Source organism: Apodemus sylvaticus, chromosome 18 (assembly GCF_947179515.1).
Source record: "Apodemus sylvaticus chromosome 18, mApoSyl1.1, whole genome shotgun sequence".
Taxonomy (NCBI): domain Eukaryota; kingdom Metazoa; phylum Chordata; class Mammalia; order Rodentia; family Muridae; genus Apodemus; species Apodemus sylvaticus.
The window spans coordinates 38,397,649-38,416,233 of record NC_067489.1 but is presented as its reverse complement, the minus strand read 5'-3'; the positions used below and the strand labels follow the sequence as shown (position 1 = coordinate 38,416,233).

At 43.3% G+C, this 18,585-nt stretch overlaps 1 protein-coding gene across 1 annotated transcript in view; it reads right to left on the bottom strand.

Annotated features, from left to right (window-relative positions):
* Nucleotides 1–14,630, bottom strand: part of Pdgfrl (platelet derived growth factor receptor like) — a 57,004-nt gene extending 42,374 nt beyond the window's left edge. The window contains exons 1-2 of the mRNA XM_052162383.1: nt 14,450–14,630; nt 525–822 (exon numbers count right to left, since the gene is read on the bottom strand). Of these exons, the coding sequence (XP_052018343.1) occupies nt 525–822; nt 14,450–14,504 (353 nt within the window). The 5' untranslated portion in view covers nt 14,505–14,630. The remainder of the gene's footprint in view (nt 1–524; nt 823–14,449) is intronic.
* Between the last annotated feature and the right edge of the window lie 3,955 nt (nt 14,631–18,585).

Genomic DNA, 18,585 nt, shown 5'->3' with positions numbered 1-18,585 from the left:
GGCTTCTAGTTTAGTGTTTTTATGGGATTGTTTAGTGTGCAAACGAGTGGATCTCTGATTCCTGTCTGTGCCTTTCTCTTGGGCTCCGTTCCTTCTGTTAATTTGTCTTGTCTAACTTTGAAGTGACAGTTTTTTGTTTTATCTTATTACAGTTTATTCTTAGCTCTTAGAAGCCTGTTATTTTCTAATAAGAGACAAAAAGATAGTGGATTCAGATAGGAAAGGAAGCGGGAGAAACCAGGAGGAGTAGAGGGAAGGAGGACAGTAATGTGGGTACATTACGTGAGAAAATAACCTATTTTTAATAAAAGTTGAAAAGACCTTTAAAAAACCAGAACATTATTCTTTTGTTAATAGCCCATGTCCCAAGGGTGGTCACCTAGGAGGGTGACCCAGAAGACACTTATTCTATTTTATAGTCATGTGGAGTGTGATGGTGGATACCAGAGGTAAAGACATCAGATGAGGGAAGAAAAACCAAACCCTTGGCCCAGCCCAATGAACAGGAAGCCAGTGATGCTTACCTGAGGCGGGAGTCCTTGAAGGTGTCCAGGTAGGCGGGGTAGCTCCACTCCACCTTGCTTCCCTTACACCGTAGCTCTAGAGTTTGCCCTGCCACGAGACTCACTGTGGCCGCAGGCCTCTGGAAGCGACCGCTGTCTGTCGCTAGCATCATGATGGACTGGCTCTTTGTGGTTGAGTCAGCTGAGTCCCGGTCCTTTATCTTAGGAATCTTGGGTTTGGCCTTTTTGTTGGTTGGTTTGATCCTGTTTTCTCCTTGCTCCTTTGGACGCTTGTTCTTAGGAGGCTGTTGGCCAGCAACTGCAAAGATATGAGAGCGAAACACTGAGTAACATCTCCCGAGTGTAAGAAACCCACAGCAGGTGACTTCAACGCTCTCTGGCCTATGCCCAAATCCTTTTCGTTCATAATCATAAGTGACAAAGCAGTCATATTTCTTCATCCATTCTTTAGTTTAGACAATAGCTTAAACGAAATATATTTCGGTTTCAAGGATATTATTCAAAATACAAATTAAAATTTGCCCAAATCATACCAGAACATTTTTTTCTTTCATTTTTATTCCATCTCACAAGGGTGGTCACCTAGGAGGGCTGCATTGAAGACACCTAGAATCTGTTTTAGGTCTCACCAATCACTTTTCCTGGTGCTCACTTTAAGGTGACTCTTTAAATGCAAAGGTGTCCGTGTCTAAGGACCAGAGACTCAAGTAAGATTAGAAATGCACTCAGGTGACTTAAAACCTCTCTCAAAATGGAACTGTAGAGTGGGTATATTTGTTGAAGAATGCAAAGTTTATGTGACTGGGACTATAGCACAGATGGTACCAGGCTTGTTTAGTATGCAACTGAGCCTTTGGTCCAATCCCTAGTACTGTGTAAGACAGGATGTTGTGGTGCATGTCTATAAACTGAACACTCAGGCTGTAGAGGCAGGAGAATCAGAAATTCAAAGTTCTCCTCAGCTATACAGTAACCTCAAGGCTGCCTTGGGCTACACACAACCCTGCCTTTTAAAAAGACATACAACTGGGCAGTGGTGGCGCATGCCTTTAATCCCAGCACTTGGGAGGCAGAGGCAGGCAGATTTCTGAGTCTGGGGCCAGCCTGGTCTACAGAGTGAGTTCCAGGACAGCCAGGGCTACACAGAGAAGCCCTGTCTCGGAAAACAAACAAACAAACAAAAACAAACAAATAAACGGTATATCAAACATATGCCAGTTTAAAGCTTGACAAGCAAGCTACTGAAAATTGTAAGCCTGGCAGAATGGCTCAGGTGGGAGAATACCTGTAAGGGAACCATGAGAATGTGAGATCAATCTCCAGACACTACATAAAGCAAGTGTGTAACCCTAGTGCTCAGGTAGAGAAAGAGGATGGAGAGGGTCATGAAGACAGGTGGATTTCTACAGCTCACTGGCCATCCAATCTAGCCAATAGGTTCAAATTGGGTTTGGTGAGGGAGAGACTGTCTTAAAAATTAGGGAGCAAGGTAATATGGAAAGAAACCCAACATTGACCTCTGACCTTTGGTTTCTCCACACATATATACTACTACCACCACCAACACCACCACCACCTCCTTTACCACCACCACCTCCACCACCACCACCACCACCACCACTAGAAACAAAAATCAACAAAGACTCTCAACTATAGCAATGGCTTAAAGTTTAGCTAATGACATATTTTTGGAGGCCTGTTTTTATCAACATTGTTGAGAGTTGCCAACACTGATAATACAGAGCTGATCTGCTTTAAGTTGGCTATTTCTTTTCTGTATTAGGCATCCATTATTGCTTTCAACTCAGGCAAACCAAGATGAACTCCAAGACACAGACTTTTAAAAGAGCAATCATAAACTTAAAATAATTTAAGGAGCTTAAAGGAGACACACACACACACACACCTTAATGAAATTAAGGGTAAAGTGTTTACAAAGAATAAATGCTTGAGTGATGCTCAGGGAAACACAAACACAAAGTTGATGGAAATGACCAAGACAACCCAGATCTGGAAAACATTGAAAGAATTCAAGCTGAAATGAGGATGGAATTGTGAAGCCCAATAACTTAACCATGAACTCAAGGGAAAGCCTGACAAGTACAGTGGATCAAGCAGAACTGACAATATCCGGTTTTGAAGATAAAGTAGAAGAGCTAGACCAAATAAGCAAGGAATATGAAAATAGGGAAAAACACAGAAACAAACAACCTACAGGGTAAAAGGTGGGATATTCAAACTGTATTTGCATTATAGGTAGAGATAAGGGAGAAGAATTCCAAGTCAATGGCATAGACAAGATCTTCAAGATCACAGAAAAGTTCCCCAAACTTTTCTATGATGCCCATAGAAATACAAGAAGCCCACAGAGCAACAAATAGACAAGACCAGGAAAAAAAAAATCCCATATCACAGTTAAAACGCTAAGTATGCATAACAAAGAAAGCATATTGAAAGCTACGAGAGCAAAATCACAAGTCACTATAAAGAAAAGCCCATCAGAATAATAGCTGATTTCTCAGTGGAAACTTTCAAAGCTAGAGGAGTCTAAAACAATGCATTCCAAGTCCTAAAAGGCCATGATAGACCAGCTAGATTAATATACCCAGCAAAACTATCTGCCACAATCCAAGAAAAAAGAAAACTTTGCACACCATAAATGGCCTAAAAATCTAGTACCCCAGAAGTCAAACCTAAATAAGATACAGGAAGCATTATTTCAGCTGGGTGGTGGGGGCGCACACCTATAATCCCAGCACTTGGGAGGCAGAGGCAGGTGGATTTCTGAGTTCAAGGCCAGCCTGGTCTACAAAGTGAGTTCCAGGTCAGCCAGGGCTACACAGAGAAACCCTGCTTTGGGGGGGATGGGAGGAGGAAGCATTATTTCAGGTTGAAGAGAGGAGTGAACATAGCGCAGAATCTCTGGAAAAAAATACAAAGGCATTTTTATTATTATTATTCGAGACAGGGTTTCTCTGTGTAGCCCTGGCTGTCCTGAAACTCACTCTGTAGAATCAGACTGGCCTCAAACTCAGAAATATCCCTGCCTCTGCTTTCCATGTGTTGGGATTAAAGGCATGAGCCACAACTGACTGGCTCAATTATTAAAACACACAATACCACTGGGAACACAACAACAATACTCAAACTCAACAACATGATAACAAAAGCATTTCAGTGATAACTCTAAACTATACTGGCCTTGATTCTCTAATTAAAAGACACCAGCTGACTGAATGGATCAAGAAACAAAATTCATTTATTTATATGCTGCCTCCAAGGAAAGCATCTTATTTTTAGAGCTAGGAAGCACTTTCAGTAAAAGGTTGGACAAAAGCATTCTAACCAAATGGGAACAGGAAGCAAGCAGGCGTCAATAACCTAAGAGCTAACAAAATAAGATTTTAAACCAAAACTTACTCAGAAGAGATAGAAAGGGTGCTCTATTCTAATCAAGGGAACAGTTAACTGGGAAGTTTCTATTCATGACTATCCTAAACATATATGAACCAAATTCAGCAGCTTCAAATTTCATTAACGAAATCAACTACAACATTTAAGGACAATGATTACCATCAATCCATTGGTAGCAATTGATTTCAATATCTCACTTTCTCCAGTGGACAGGACATTTGGGCAAAGGAATAATAAAGAGAAACATCAGTTTTAATTGACATCATGCATTCATCGTACTTAACAGATGTCTATACAATATTACACCCAAACACCAATACATATTCTACTCAGCAGTACATGGACACTTTTCTAAACTAGAACATATACAGGCACACAAAGAAATCCTTAGTGATTAAAAAAGATTGAAGTCACCCTTTCTATCCTATCTGACACAATGCAATAAAACTTATAAGAGGGAACAAATGACTAGTAAATGCAGTCTCATGGAAAATAAACAACTCATTACTGAATGACAAATGGGTCAAAGCAGATCTCAAAATAAAAAGAATCCCAGATCTAAATGAAAATGAAAACATAATTCAATAAACCCTCTGGGACACATTTAAAGACATCCTTTGAGGGGTCTAAGTGCCTATGTCAAAAATCAGAAAGAGCAGAAACAAATGGTTAAATGGTGCAAGTCAAAAAGTTGGAAAAACAAGAACAACCCAAATCCAAACCCAGCTGATGTCAAGAAATAATAAAAGCTAGAACAGATATCAGTGAAATAGAAACAAAGCAAATAAGGAATCAACAAAGCTAAGAGCTGGTTCTTTGAGAAGATAAACCAAATTGACACATCTCTGGCCCCACTAACCACAAGAAAGAAAGAGAGGTCCCAAATGAACAGAATCAGAAATGAACAGGAAAACATTTCAACAGACACCAAAGAAATTCAGAACATTATATACAGATATTTATAAAAACCTATACTCCATTAAGCTGAAAGACATAAAACAAATGGATGAATTTCTAGATTCAGCCAAGCCATCAAGATTAAACCAAGAAATCTTAATAAAGTAGTAATAAAAAGCCTAGTAGGTAAAAAAAAGTCCGGGGCCATAAGGGCTCACAGCGGAATTCTATCAGACATTCAAAGATCTACAGGCAATCCTTCTTTATTCAAAAAATTGAAACACAGCTGGTGGTGGCTTATGCCTTTAATCCCAGCGCGTGGGAGGCAGAGGCAGGTAGATCTCTGAGAGTTTGAGGTCAGCCTGGTCTACAGAGCGAGTTCCTGGACAGCCAGAGCTACACAGAGAGACTCCGTATTGAAAAACAAAACAAAGAGCTGAGCGGTGGTGGCGCATGCCTGTAATCCCAGCACTTTGGGAAGCAGAGGCAAGTGTATTTCTGAGTTCGAGGCCAGCCTGGTCTACAGAGTGAGTTCCAGGACAGCCAGGGCTATACAGAGAAACCCTGTCTCCAAAATAAAAAACAAACAAACAAACCAAAAAACAAAGAAAAAAAAAAGAAAAAAGAAAAACAAAACAAAGAAAAACAAAACAAAGAAACAAAGAACGAAGTGAAAGAAAAGGAACACCCCAAAACTCCTTCTAGAAAGCCAGCATCACTCTAATATGAAACTATTGGGAATGGGTTCTAATGCTCTGTCTTAATTGAGTTTCCCAAATCACTTGTGGGAGTCTTCCTGTCCAAATGCTGAGAGTCCATCCCCCCCAGCTGCCTTTGATTGGTTACAAAGAGCTGCGTACAGCCAATGGCTGGGCAGGGAGATGGAGGTGGGACTTTTAGATTGAGCTGGCAAGGGACCGAGGGAGAAAAACAGAGAATCTACATGACATGGAAACGGAGATTAGATTTAAGAGCTGCGGAAGAGAAATCATCCAGCAATGTAGGTGTAAAGGGAAAGTGGTCCTCTGGGGAGGCTGGCCAGCAAAGATAAAATAGAGATTTAGAAGGTGCCAACTTGGGAATATTGGGTGTGCTAGCCGAGGGGAGGGTGGAAGCGCCCAGGCATTGAGCAAGTTAGGCATATCAAAATTAGCTGGCGCGTGTGTGTGTGTGTGTGTGTGTGTGTGTGTGTGTGTGTGTGTGTGTACCTGTGTTTCATTCGTGAATCCAGAGAACTCTGGTGGGTGGTGGGAGCTCAGAGTGGATTAACTATTGTCAGCTACAGTCAAACCAGATAAATTACAACGGGAAAAGAAAATGACAGCCAACATCTCTGATAAACATAGACTCCAAATATTTAACGAAATACTTGCAAATAGAATATAGACATCTAAAATAAATAAATAAATTTAAAAAAAGAATATGGACATCTTTAGAAAAGATGATCTATCCATCGTGACCAAATTAGCTTTATCCTTGAAATTCAGGGATGCTTCAGCATGCATAAGTCAATAAATGTAAGAAGCCATATAGATGGACTGAAAGACAGAAATCATCTGCTCATGGCAATAGATGCAGAAGAAAACTGACAAAATCCAGTATGCCTTCATGATAAAAGTCCTAGAATGTAGGGCTAGAGGGAACATACCTCAACACAATAAAAGCTAAAAAATGAGACACCTACAGTCAACATTACCCTAAATGAAGAAAAACTTGAGGCAAACACACCGAAGTCAGGAATGAGATAGAGATGCCCACAAATCTCCCATTCCTTTTCCGTGTTTTTCTGTAATTAGCTGGGGCAATGAGGCATGAGAAGGAAATAAAGCAATACAAATAGGGAAGAATTCAAACTATTCCTATTTGCAGATGATATGACAGTATGCATCAGAGACCACAAAAACTCTGCCACAAAACTTCTACAAATAACAAATTCAGAACCATGGCCGGGTACAGAATCAACTTGCACAAACTGAGAGCTATTCTGCTCACCACCAACAAACATATAGAGGAGACCTCAGACACACTCCCATTCATAGTAGCCTCAAAGGAAAAGAAAACATCTAGGAATAAGCCAAACAAGGGACTGAAGGACTTCTACAATGAGAACTTTAGACAATGAACAACAAGATACAGAAAGAAACACTAGAAGAAACACGGAAGATACACTAGAAAATGGAAAGATGTCTCATGTTCATGGGAATTAGCATTGTGAAAATGACCATTCCACCCAAAGCTATTTACATAACTCAAAGCAATCATAGTCAAAATTCCCATCCCAATCTTCACAGAGAAGATGTTCTAAGGTCCAAACAAGCCCAGATAGCTGTAACAATCCAGAAGAGAAAGAACAATCCTGGAGGGATTACAATTCCAGATCTTAAGATATAGTATTACCAAGGGCTGGAGAGATGGCTCAGTGGTTAAGAGCACTGACTGTTCTTCCAGAGGTCCTGAGTTCAAATCCCAGCAACCACATGGTGGCTCACAACCATCTTTAATGGGATCGGATGCCTCAGTGCACTCATACATAAAATAAATAAATCTTTAAAAAAAAAAATATACCACCAAGCCATAGCAATATAAACAAGGCACAAAACAGAAGAATAGAGCAATGAAACAAAACCAAATACCCAGACATAATAGATATAACTCAGTCACTTAGTGATTGACAAAGATGCCAAAAACATTGCTGGAAAAAGAAAGCATCTGCAACAGACGATGCTGAGAAAACACCGTGTCTACATATTAGACACAGGTTGATCACCTGCACAAACACTAACTCTAAATGGATCTAACATCTAAATGTGGAACCTGAAACACTGAACCTGCTAGAAGAAAACAGGCAATCTAGGTGTAGGAAAAGACTTTCTGAAAAAAAGAGGTCATACATTCGAAACAGCCAAGATGGGAGGGAATATGGGAGGTTTGGAAGTGAGGGAAAGGAAAGGGAGAAATGTAATTATCTTATAATCTCAAAGAGAAAAAGGAATATGACTTTTTTGGGAGAGGGAGTGCTTGGTTTTTCCGAGACAGGGTTTCTTTGTGTAGCCTGAATTTACTGTCCTGGAATTCACTCTGTAGACCAGGCTGGCCTCGAACTCAGAAAGCTTCCTGCCTCTGCATCCCAAGTGCTGGGATTAAAGGTGTACAGCACCACTGCCCAGCAGAATATGACTTCTGATGAACTTTGTAAATAGTTAGATTCAAAAAGCTTTAACAAAGTAAGAATTGATATTTTAAGTAATTAGAGTGGAATCCATCACCATCGCATTATAGAGGTTGTGGTAGAGTATTTTGTATAGAGAAACGGGTGGTAAATACTTCAGACTATGACATATTATTGACCTTGGACCCCACTTAGTAGCTGACCAGCCCTGGGAAGTCATTCATGTGTGTCTTAGCTTTCTTACATACATGTAGTATGACCGTGATGGTAATACCCATTCATGGGCTTGAAGATAGTTGTTTTTATTCCATGTGTACAAGTGCTTTACCTGCATGTATGTAAGTGCATTGCATACATGCTGGGTGCCTGTGGAGGCAAGAAGAGGGGACCATACCTCTGGGATTGGAGACATCGAAGGTTGTTAGTCACCATGTGGGTGTTGTGAACAGAACAGAACCCAGGTCTTCTTTCCTGCTCCCATCTCATGAATTTTTGTGGTGACTGAGGGTAATTGAGTTAACATATTTAACATGCTGAGAGAAGTGTCTGAACCCCCATTAAGTGCCCACTAAGCACCCCTTATTTTATACCTATATCTCATGGACTCCACATGAACATGATGGAGGCAAAGCACACTATTTTTTTTTTTAATGAATTTCCAGGGGCTATGTAGCTCACTCCAGATCATCAGGAAGACCATGAAAACAGCTCTGTCCTTTCTCTGCCCCACACCATCACCCCTCCTCTCACTTAGAGATTAGCATAGTTGGTGGTTAAAAAAAAAATCAGGTAGAGGCAGTGAGCCTAGGAAGGGGGGGATGCCTGGGTAGGGTGGGGAGTTGGGGAGCACTCAGAGACAAAAAGGAGGGGGTGAAGAACTCTGGGAGGGGGGACTGGTAGGGGGAAACATTTGGAATGTAAATAAATAAAATAATTTAAAAAAAAACAAACAAACCTTTATTCTCTTCACCTTGACCCTGGGTGGGGGGCATTGTAGTGTTTTGGGTCTTCTAGTTCCTAACAACTCTGGAGTCTCCTCAGGAGCATTTCCTTTTCTTTGAAAGCCTTTTCTGAGCTCCAGGGCCTTAGCCAGGCCTGTTCTGTGGCTCTACCAAATTTGTGTGCCGAAAGCTGCCTCACTCCCGCCCTGCCCTCCCCTCAAAATTCCTGGTTGGAATATTCTGCTTATTACTCGGCCAGTCAGTCGGAAGACTAGCAGGCATTTAATGGCCCCAAGACGAATTCTGAAAGCCACTCAGAACTGCTCTATTGTGGATAGCAACAAGTGCTTACAGCCTGATATAGCTGTCTCCTGAGAGGCTTTGCCAGAGCCTGACAAATACAGAGGGGGATGCTCTCAGCCAACCATTGGACTGAGCACAGGGTCCCCAATGGAGGAGTTAGAAAAAGGACCCCAGGAACTGAAGGACTTTGCAGCCCCATAGAAAGAACAACAATATTAACCAACCAGTACCCCCCAGAGTTCCCAGACACTAAACCACCAAGCAAAGAGTACACATGGAGGGATCCATGACTCTTGTCACTTATGAGGCAGAGGATGGCCTTGTTTGTCATCAGTGGGAGAGGAGGCCCTTGGTCCTGAGGGTGCTCGATCCCCGCCCCCCATGTAGGGGAATGCCAGGGCGGGAAGACTGGAGTGGGTGGATGGGTGGGTGGGCACCCTCATAGAGGCATGGGGGAGGCTGATAGGGGGTTTTGGAAGGGGAGACCTGGAAACGGAAAAACATTTGAAATGTAAATAAAGAAAATATCCAATAAAAAAAGAAAAAAAAATGTCAGTCAGATCAGGGATCTTCTTTACTCAGAACCATTCCTTGATCTTCATTTAACTTGAAAGAAAGCCTGTCTAGTACTGGAAAAAGCTCTCCCTTTCAACTTTGTAAGACAGGCTTCCATCAACTGCACGGCTCTCCGCATTGTCTTCCAAGATCCAACAGAACAGCCTACTGAGCTATCAAAACTCAATGGCTTTTCTAGCTCCCAGTTCCCAAGTTCCACCAAGACTTTGAGAAAAAAAAAAGTTTGCTCAGCCTGCTTTCTTATAGAACACACGACCAATAGATGGGATGGCCACGCCCACAATGAACTAAGCCCACCCACATCAATCACTAATTAAGAAAATGTCCTCAGCTGGATATTATGGAGGCATTCCTCAGCTGAGGTTCCCTTCTCTTAGATGACACAAGCTTGTGCCAGCTTAACATAAAAACTAGCCAAGATACCAAGGAATACCAAAGAGTATATAGGACACTTACAAAAACTAATGAGAGGCTGTGGAGTTCTTTCTAGAGCTTCAGGGACAGCAAGGTCCTAATGACACCTTAATTTTTAGATTTTTGACCGACAGAACTGAATGAACAAACTTCCACTGCTTTAAGCCACCTTATTCCTAATGTAGATTGAGTATTCCTTTTTTTAAATTTTCAAAAATTATTTATTTATTTATTTATTTATTTATTTATTTATTTATTTATTTATTATATGTAAGTGCACCGTCACTGTCTTCAGACATTCCAGAAGAGGGCATCAGATCTTGTTATGATGGTTGTGAGCTACCATGTGGTTGACTGGGATCTGAACTCAGAACCTTTGGAAGAGTAGTCAGTGCTCTTAACTGCTGAGCCATCTCTCCAGCCCTAGATTGAGTATTCCTAATCTGGGGTAACAGCAACAATGACAAGAACAAACAAAAACCTTACAAATCCAAAGCATTTCGAATACTGACTTGACCCCACAAGTGGAAAATGTCACAGCCAACTGTGGGCGACATCTAAAATCACCTTCAGCTTATATATGTATAGGAGATACACAAAACATACTTGAGCTTCATTCTTAGACTCCAGTCCTGCATCCAAGAAACTTAGTTATACTTATGCAAACACGCCAAAAATCTGGAAAAAAAAAAATGTGGGCCCGACCTCTTCTGTTCCCAAGAATTTTTGAGAGCAAGTGTCAGCTTGTCCTTGGTCACAACAGTCCAAGGAAGCTGACATGCTTTGGTTAATGCGATCCATGATGTTTGTCAGTTTCTAAAAACGATGTCTTCACACTTGTTTGTTCTCTGTCCCCTCTGTTTGATCATGAAGACCAGGAAGAAAGGACCTTACAGCCTCTCTCTCTCTCTCTCTCTCTCTCTTTCTCTCTCTCTCTCCCTCAGGCTAACCTCTTCTAACCTCTTGATTAGCACTCAGTATGGAAGACAGTTTTATCTGTTAAATATACAGGCCAAGACCCTACATACTCTGAATCATCCAATAATTGCACTTGCAAGCAAGATGTATTTTATGAATACTTTATTTATGCAGACGCAGGTTTCTGGACTACTGTGTGTTTCCGAGGAGTAAACTAACATCCTCCTTGCTAGAGGATTCTGGCCACTGCATCTTTCTCCTAATCATCTTTCAGACTCAGTTTTCCCCTCTAATGTCTTGATTGATTTCTTTTGAGTTTTAGAAACTTTCAGATTATCTAAATCTAAATCATATGAAGACTGTATAGGACAAAGGGGCTTGTATAGGTTAATGAAGAGGCATTAGCGGATCAACATTTATACCTCAGCACTTTCTTGTCAAATTAAATATGCATATGTAGATCATACGAAGTCAGTAGGTGACTGCAATTTTATACTTTCAATTGAACGTGGCAGCACACCATTGGACAGAGGCGTGGGGGAGCAGGTTCTGGGAACAGTTCCTCACTGACTGGGGTCTTGGCCTATCCACTGTTTTCAAGCTTTCGCATTTCATGAGATGCGTAGACAACATGGTCTTCCAGGTCTTCCCGTTATGAAGAGAAATAGCATTATTTCTCAAAAACTTTAGAACTAAGCAAGACAAATGTCACTGCGCAGGACAGATGTCCACTCCACGGATGCTTGCAGGGAAGGCTCTTCCTCTGAGGCTGCCTCCCAAATGTGATTACAAAATGGACAGGCTTGGGGACCATTACAGTCATGGCTTGTGCCTGTAGTTGGTGTTGGGGGGATGCAACCTGACCTGCCAATCAGATTGCAGCACTGGAAGAACTTCCTGAATAGTCGCTGTCTTTGGTTGTTCCTGCGCCCTCCCTGTCACCACGTCAGGATCCGATACAAATGACAAAATTCTTGAAAGGGCTGAGAAAACAGTTAAATAACTTAATGAAGTCAGTTTACCTTTCAGTAGGTTTATCATTTTGTCTATGACATATTATTTTTTTAAAGATTTATTCACTTATTATATGTAAGTACACTGTAGCTGTCTTCAGACACTCCAGAAGAAGAAGTCAGATCTCATTACAGATGGCTGTGAGCCACCATGTGGTTCCTGGGATTTGAACTCAGGACCTTTGGAAGAGTAGTCACTGTTCTTACCGGCTGAGCCATCCCACCAGTCCCATATTATATAATATTATATTATATTATATTATATTATATTATATATGCATATCATATAAATATTATATTATACATGTGTATCATATAAATACATATGATATATACATATCATATGTCTGTAAGTATAAGGCAGGACCTACAGCTTACCCATTATTAATTATTAAATATTTGCCCTGTATTCCTCTTTCTCTGTCTCATAAATATTTCTTGCCTGTAGGAGTATTTTATCTAAATAGATGCTAATTCATCTTGACAGATGTCTGCTGTACTTCTCACTCTGATCTATGCTGGCAGAATCTATCTTGAGTCTCTCCAACTGCACTGTGGGCATTCACCAAATGAATGGACTATTTGGAGTTATTTTCTCTGGCCGTCTTCTGCCCTATTCAAAAATGACACCGAATACTGCATCTCCGCCATTTTAGCAGTCGGATACAAGGACCTGCCAGGAACAATTTAATACTGTGTTGTGCAAACCGAGCTCAGGGCAGCGTCCTCTGGGCACAGGGGAATTGCTGTCCCCTTCCCTGGAGGCCCTGCTTACACTTTTATTTACTAAGTCTGGGTCTGTCCAAGGTGGGTGTCACGAGCCACCACCATCTTGAACTGAACGTCTGCATACTTGAGACAGATGACTAAAGTAGCTTTAAAGAATGGAACGGATGGATGGGTCTGGATTGATGAGTAGATCAATTGCAAGCCAGGTTGAGCTGGCTCCGGCATGAGATTGCATAACTGCAAAAGGCATTTTGCTGTTCTAAGGCGCAAATCTAATTTTTTTGTGTGTGTGTGGTTTTTCAAGACAGGGTTTAGAGAAACCCTGTAGCCCTGCTCACTCTGTAGACCAGGCTGGCCTCGAAATCAGAAATTTGCCTGCCTCTGCCTCCCAAGTGCTGGGATTAAAGGTGCGTGCCACCACTGCCTGGCTGCAAATCTCAATCTAAGGAGCACATTTGTGGCAGTAATTGAATAATTTTAAGGAAGCCTTGAGGTCGACTGCCAGATGAAAGGTGTACTATCCAAACAGCAACAATTAAATAAGTGATGCCGGAAATAAAATAATTAGCAGTGATATGTATACATATACTTAAAAAAATGTATAGTGCATAAAAACCACACACACACACACACACATACACACACACACACACACACACATAATCAAGCCTGATCCTATGGTTATATGTCTACACAAAAGGATGGACCTAGGGTAGGTACACATCACACAGTACAAATTCATGCCTGCCCCAGTTCAGTCCCTGGAATTAGCATAGTGCAAGGAGAAAGTGAACCCCTGCAGGTAGGCTTTTGATCTCCATAGTCTGCTGTAGCATACACATCATACACATATCCAAACACACACAAACACACTTACAATAAATGCAATTTAAAAAATTAAATGATGCAAAGCCCTCCTATGTGGTACTTAAAAAAGTATTTTTCCCCCACTCTCTCATTTATACGGAAAATATAACTGCGGGCTAGTTTTTTTTTTTTTTAATTTTTGGTTTAGTGCATCAATTTTTTTTGTTGTTGTTGTTAAAGACCCAGGCTAATCTAGCAGGATTTTAGTTCAGATTGGTATACAACAACAACAACAAGCAACAAAACAGGACTGTAAGGGGAAGGAAGACGCAGGGAGTTTTCCACAAATCGCTTTGCTTAGGTGGCACCGGCTAGACCAGGGTGAGGACCGCGGTATGAAGGTGGAAGCGAGCCACGGGGCGGGCGCGCCATCAGACCGACACGTTGACATGGGGGCTGGACCAGGCTCTGTCTGGGGATGATGGGTTCGATCGCCTGTGCTTTTCTGATCAGGCTAGAGAAGTCCTGGTGGGTTCTTACGGTGGTCAGTGTAAGCGCCGCCCTCCCAGTTCTCCAGGGAGATGGGGAAAGGAAGAAAGGGGACCCTTCTAGGAGGGGCCAGGTACACCGGATGGCGATCAGCGCCGGGGACGATCCCGAGGGCCAAAAGTTAGAGGAGGTGCTGAGAGAATCTCGGGGGCTGTGGGTCCTGGGCGAAGGCGGTCAGAGGCCAGAGTCACTCACCGTCTTCCAGCGCTTCGTGTAGCAACAGGAGTCCGAGCAGCAGCCAAAACTTCATCTTCAGGGCTGGTGACCTGCAAAATAGCTCAGGACTGCAGACGGGCCCGGCAGGCTGCTCAGGGCAGGGCAGGGGCTCAGAGGGGAGGCGGCGCCTGGGACACCACAGCTGGAGGATTCGGTTTCACTGGGGGAAAACACAATTTGGGGGAAAAAAGTAGATTAAAAAAAAAAAAAAATCCCCGTGTAATATGAGCTCTCCTGCCCCCTGGTGGACTAGCGAAGGATAGCGCTATTACCAAGCACTGGGAAGACTAGGAAGGCCCTAGGTGACCCTGATGGTGGAGCCACAGGACTCAGTCCACCTGCTCTGGTAGGGTCTTGCTTCTCAGCAAAACGTATGCCTTAAGCTTCTCTTGGTTCCTAGGGATTCTCTCACTAGCGCGCGCGCGCACAAACGCACACACACACACACACACACACACACACACACAAATGGGTCTGCTGATGTATTAAAAAATATTGCTGGTTGTGGCTGCTCCTTTAGGTCTGGTCAGAGATGAGGTAAGTAAGCTTCTAGTCCTGGTCCGGATGAACCTGCACATCTTACTGCAGGTGAAGGAGCGGTCGTAGTGGTGGAGGGACTGGGCTGTCTGTGGTCAGAGGGGCTCACAGCCTGCCTGTTCCCTCCACCTCACATGTGCCTGCCACAGATTCTCTAGATCCACGAGATGAACAGGCAGAGGAACACGCCTCACACCTCTCAGGAGCCAACTCCGACCATGTGTATGCACAGCACAAGTTGAGCACAAGGAAAGAACTTGTAGAGACTGTCCAGTGAGCCACTGATTCTCTTGAGGAGATAGGGTTATTTGCCTGAATGGTTCTTCTTTCTTAGAAGAGCAGTACAGCGACTTCTTCTTCTTCTTCTTCTTCTTCTTCTTCTCCTCCTCCTTCTTCTTCTTCTCCTCCTCCTCCTCCCCTCCCCTCCCCCCTCCCCCTCCCCTTCCCCTCCTTCTCCCCCTCCCCCTCCTCCCCCTCCCCCTCCTCCTTCTCCTCCTCCTTCTCCTCCTCCTCCCCCTCCTCCTCCTCCTCCCCCCTCCTCCTCCTCCCCCTCCCCCTCCTCCTTCTCCTCCTCCTTCTCCTCCTCCTCCCCCTTCTCCTCCTCTTCCTCCCTCCTCCTCCTTCTCCTCCTCCTCCCCCTTCTCCTCCTCTTCCTCCCTCCTCCTCCTCCTTCTCCTCCTCCTCCCCCTTCTCCTCCTCTTCCTCCCTCCTCCTCCCCCTCCTCCTCCTCCCCCTCCTCCTCCTACTCCTTCTCCTCCTCCCTCCTCCTACTTCTCCTGATCCTCCTCCTCCCTCCTCCTCCACCTTCTCCTCCTCCTCCCTCCTCCTCCATCTTCTCCTCCCTCCTCCTTCTCCTCCTTCTCCTCCTCCTCCCCCTCCTTCTCTTCCTCCCTCCTCCTCCTCCTTCTCCTCCTCCCCCTCCTTCCCCCTCCTCCTCCCCCCTCCTCCCCTTCCCCCCTTCTCCCCTCCCCCTCCTCTCTCTTCCTCTCCTTCTCCTCCTCCTCTTCCCTTTCTTTTCCTTCTTCGCCTTCTTCTCTTCATTTATTCTTCTCATGCAATACATCCCGACCGCAGCCACCCCTCCCTCCATTCCTCCCAATTCTCTCTCCCAGCCGCTCCTCCCCTGACTCCTCCCAGTTCTTTCCCGTATTTCCCATCTCTCCCACTCTCTATCCGCTCCTCTTCTGTTTCCCTTCAGAAAAGAGCAGGCCTCCCAGGGATAGCAACCAAAGATAGTTGATAACAAGCTACGAGAAGACGAGGCACAAGGCTTGTATTAAGGCTGGACGAGGCAACCCCGTAGGAGGGAAAGGGTCCTGAGATCAGGCAAAAGAGTCAGAGACATTCCCTACTTACTGTCGGGAGTCCCACAAAAACCCCAGGCTACGCAACCACAGTATGTATGCAGAGGACCTAGCACAGACCCATGCAGGCTCTGTGATTGTTACTCGAGTCTCGGTGAGCCACTATGGTCCCGGCTTAGTTGCTTTTGTGGGCCTCGTTCTTATGGTGTCCGGGACCCCTCTGGCTCCTACACTCCTTACCTCTCCTCTTCTGTGTGTTTGCCGGAGCTCCACCTGATGTTTGGGTGTGGGTCTCTGCATCTGCTCCTGGAGAAACCTATCTGATCGTTATTGGGGGACCACCATGGCTGCTTGAACGAGCTTAACAAACGGAGAACCAGAGAGAAGAGAGGAATGAATACGCAGAGGGTGGGAACGGTACGGGGAAAGAACTGGATGCGGGGGCTGCGGTAGAGGGGCTGCCAGTGTGGGCCTAAGTCTAGAAAGGCATACTCCTTCTAAGAGCCCCTCAGAGCGCTCTGGGAGGAAATGTGTGCCCAACGGAGGGGAAGCATCATTATCAGCAGTCCTGGGCCATCAAAGGTCAGAGGGAAATTTTAGTCCTACTCTTATATGCTTTTGTGCCTGTGGATTGTATTTTTTTACATAGCATTTTAATTGTACATCTTAGGGTTTTCTATGACTAAGATTTTCACTGCTCCTTTTGGCCTTACTTGGCCTTACTTACTTTAAAAAAGAATCCCTTCAAAGTAGTGCACAGCATTAAGACTTTGCTTAGGAAAATGAGCACTTTTTTTTTAAATTAAATATTGGGCAACCCTGTTTCCTGAATAAGGACATTTACCTTTTCAAAATAGTCTTCTATCTAAATAGAATCAAGGTGGATGTTTACAAAAATTACAAAATTGTTTTTTTTTTAAAGTCAGATATTTCTTGTTTGTTTGACGTCCCTTTACATTGTCCTGGCTGTCCTTGAACTCAGTGTATAGAGGCCTCCAACTCAGAGATTCACCTGCCTTTGCTCCCCCACAAGTACTGCAGCTAAAGGTGGGCGCCACCATGCCTGTCAAAACAGGAACAATGAGAATCTTAGTCATAGAAAACACTAAGATGTATAGTTAAAATACTATGTAGAAAACAACCTATAGGCAAAACAAAACAAAGACAAAAACAAAACAAAACAAAAAACCCAAAAATCAAAAAGCAAGAAGAAGAACAACAACAACAAAAAAAACCCAACCCGTTATAAGGGAAGGACTAAAATTTCACTCTGACCTTTGATGGCCCAGGACTGCTGATAATGATGCTGATAATGATACTTTGAGGGGTTCTTAGAAATCTTTGACATTCCCCAAATCAGTCATCATAGGTAACATAGGGTAAGACAAGGATCCCAGCTACATAATTTCCTTGAGGCCAAAAAAAAAAAAAAAAAAAAAAAAAAAAAAAAAAAAAAAAGACCTTCTCAGTGCCAGGAAGCATCAGATTATAAAGATGCACCTCTATCTGCTGTGTGTTTGCAGCAGTACAAGGGGTGGGGGTGGGGAGCAGGAACTTCTGGTCTAAGATTGTCTGTCGCTGCCTCTCCTACCTTTGCTCCAGAGTGTCATAGGTTTATCTTCTCCTGCTTATCCAAAGAGTGTCTCTTAGAAGTCATTTATATACCCTCATGTCAATTTAAGTCACTTGAGAAACATTTGTCAAGCAAGCCTGATTTTTCTTGGGCTGTGAAACTCTTGGTTGCTTACACATGAACAGGTTGGGGGAAGATTCTGGCATTTTGGAGAATCACCAATGAGAGCATAATAGAATCCTGAACCTTGACAATTTCTCCTTGATTTGGACCAAGAGGTAGCCTTAGGTTTGCCTGGATAGCCCTTGTCTTCCAGTTGGCCGCTCCTGTCTTAAGTGCAGCAAAATGTTTCCGTATCTGAAAGTATTGACATGGTGTATAAATATCAAAACGTATTGACGTCGTGTCTATAAGCTATTACTAGAAAGCTCTACACAGCAAGAGAGTGTTTCTGAATACTTCTCTACGGTGACCTACGTTAGAAGACAAACGGAGGTAACGGGAAGACGGGAGCCACTTCTTCGAATTTTGGAGAAATCTTTTAAGTTACTTTGTGAAATATGTCCGTTCAGATGGAGATGTAGCATAATCCCTCAGCAATGCAGACTTTGAGGCTGTAGACACAGAAGGGCATACACATACAGACTAACTGTCCAGGAGGCAAGAAATGATAGGGTCTCTTGGACCCAAGTTCAAGGCCA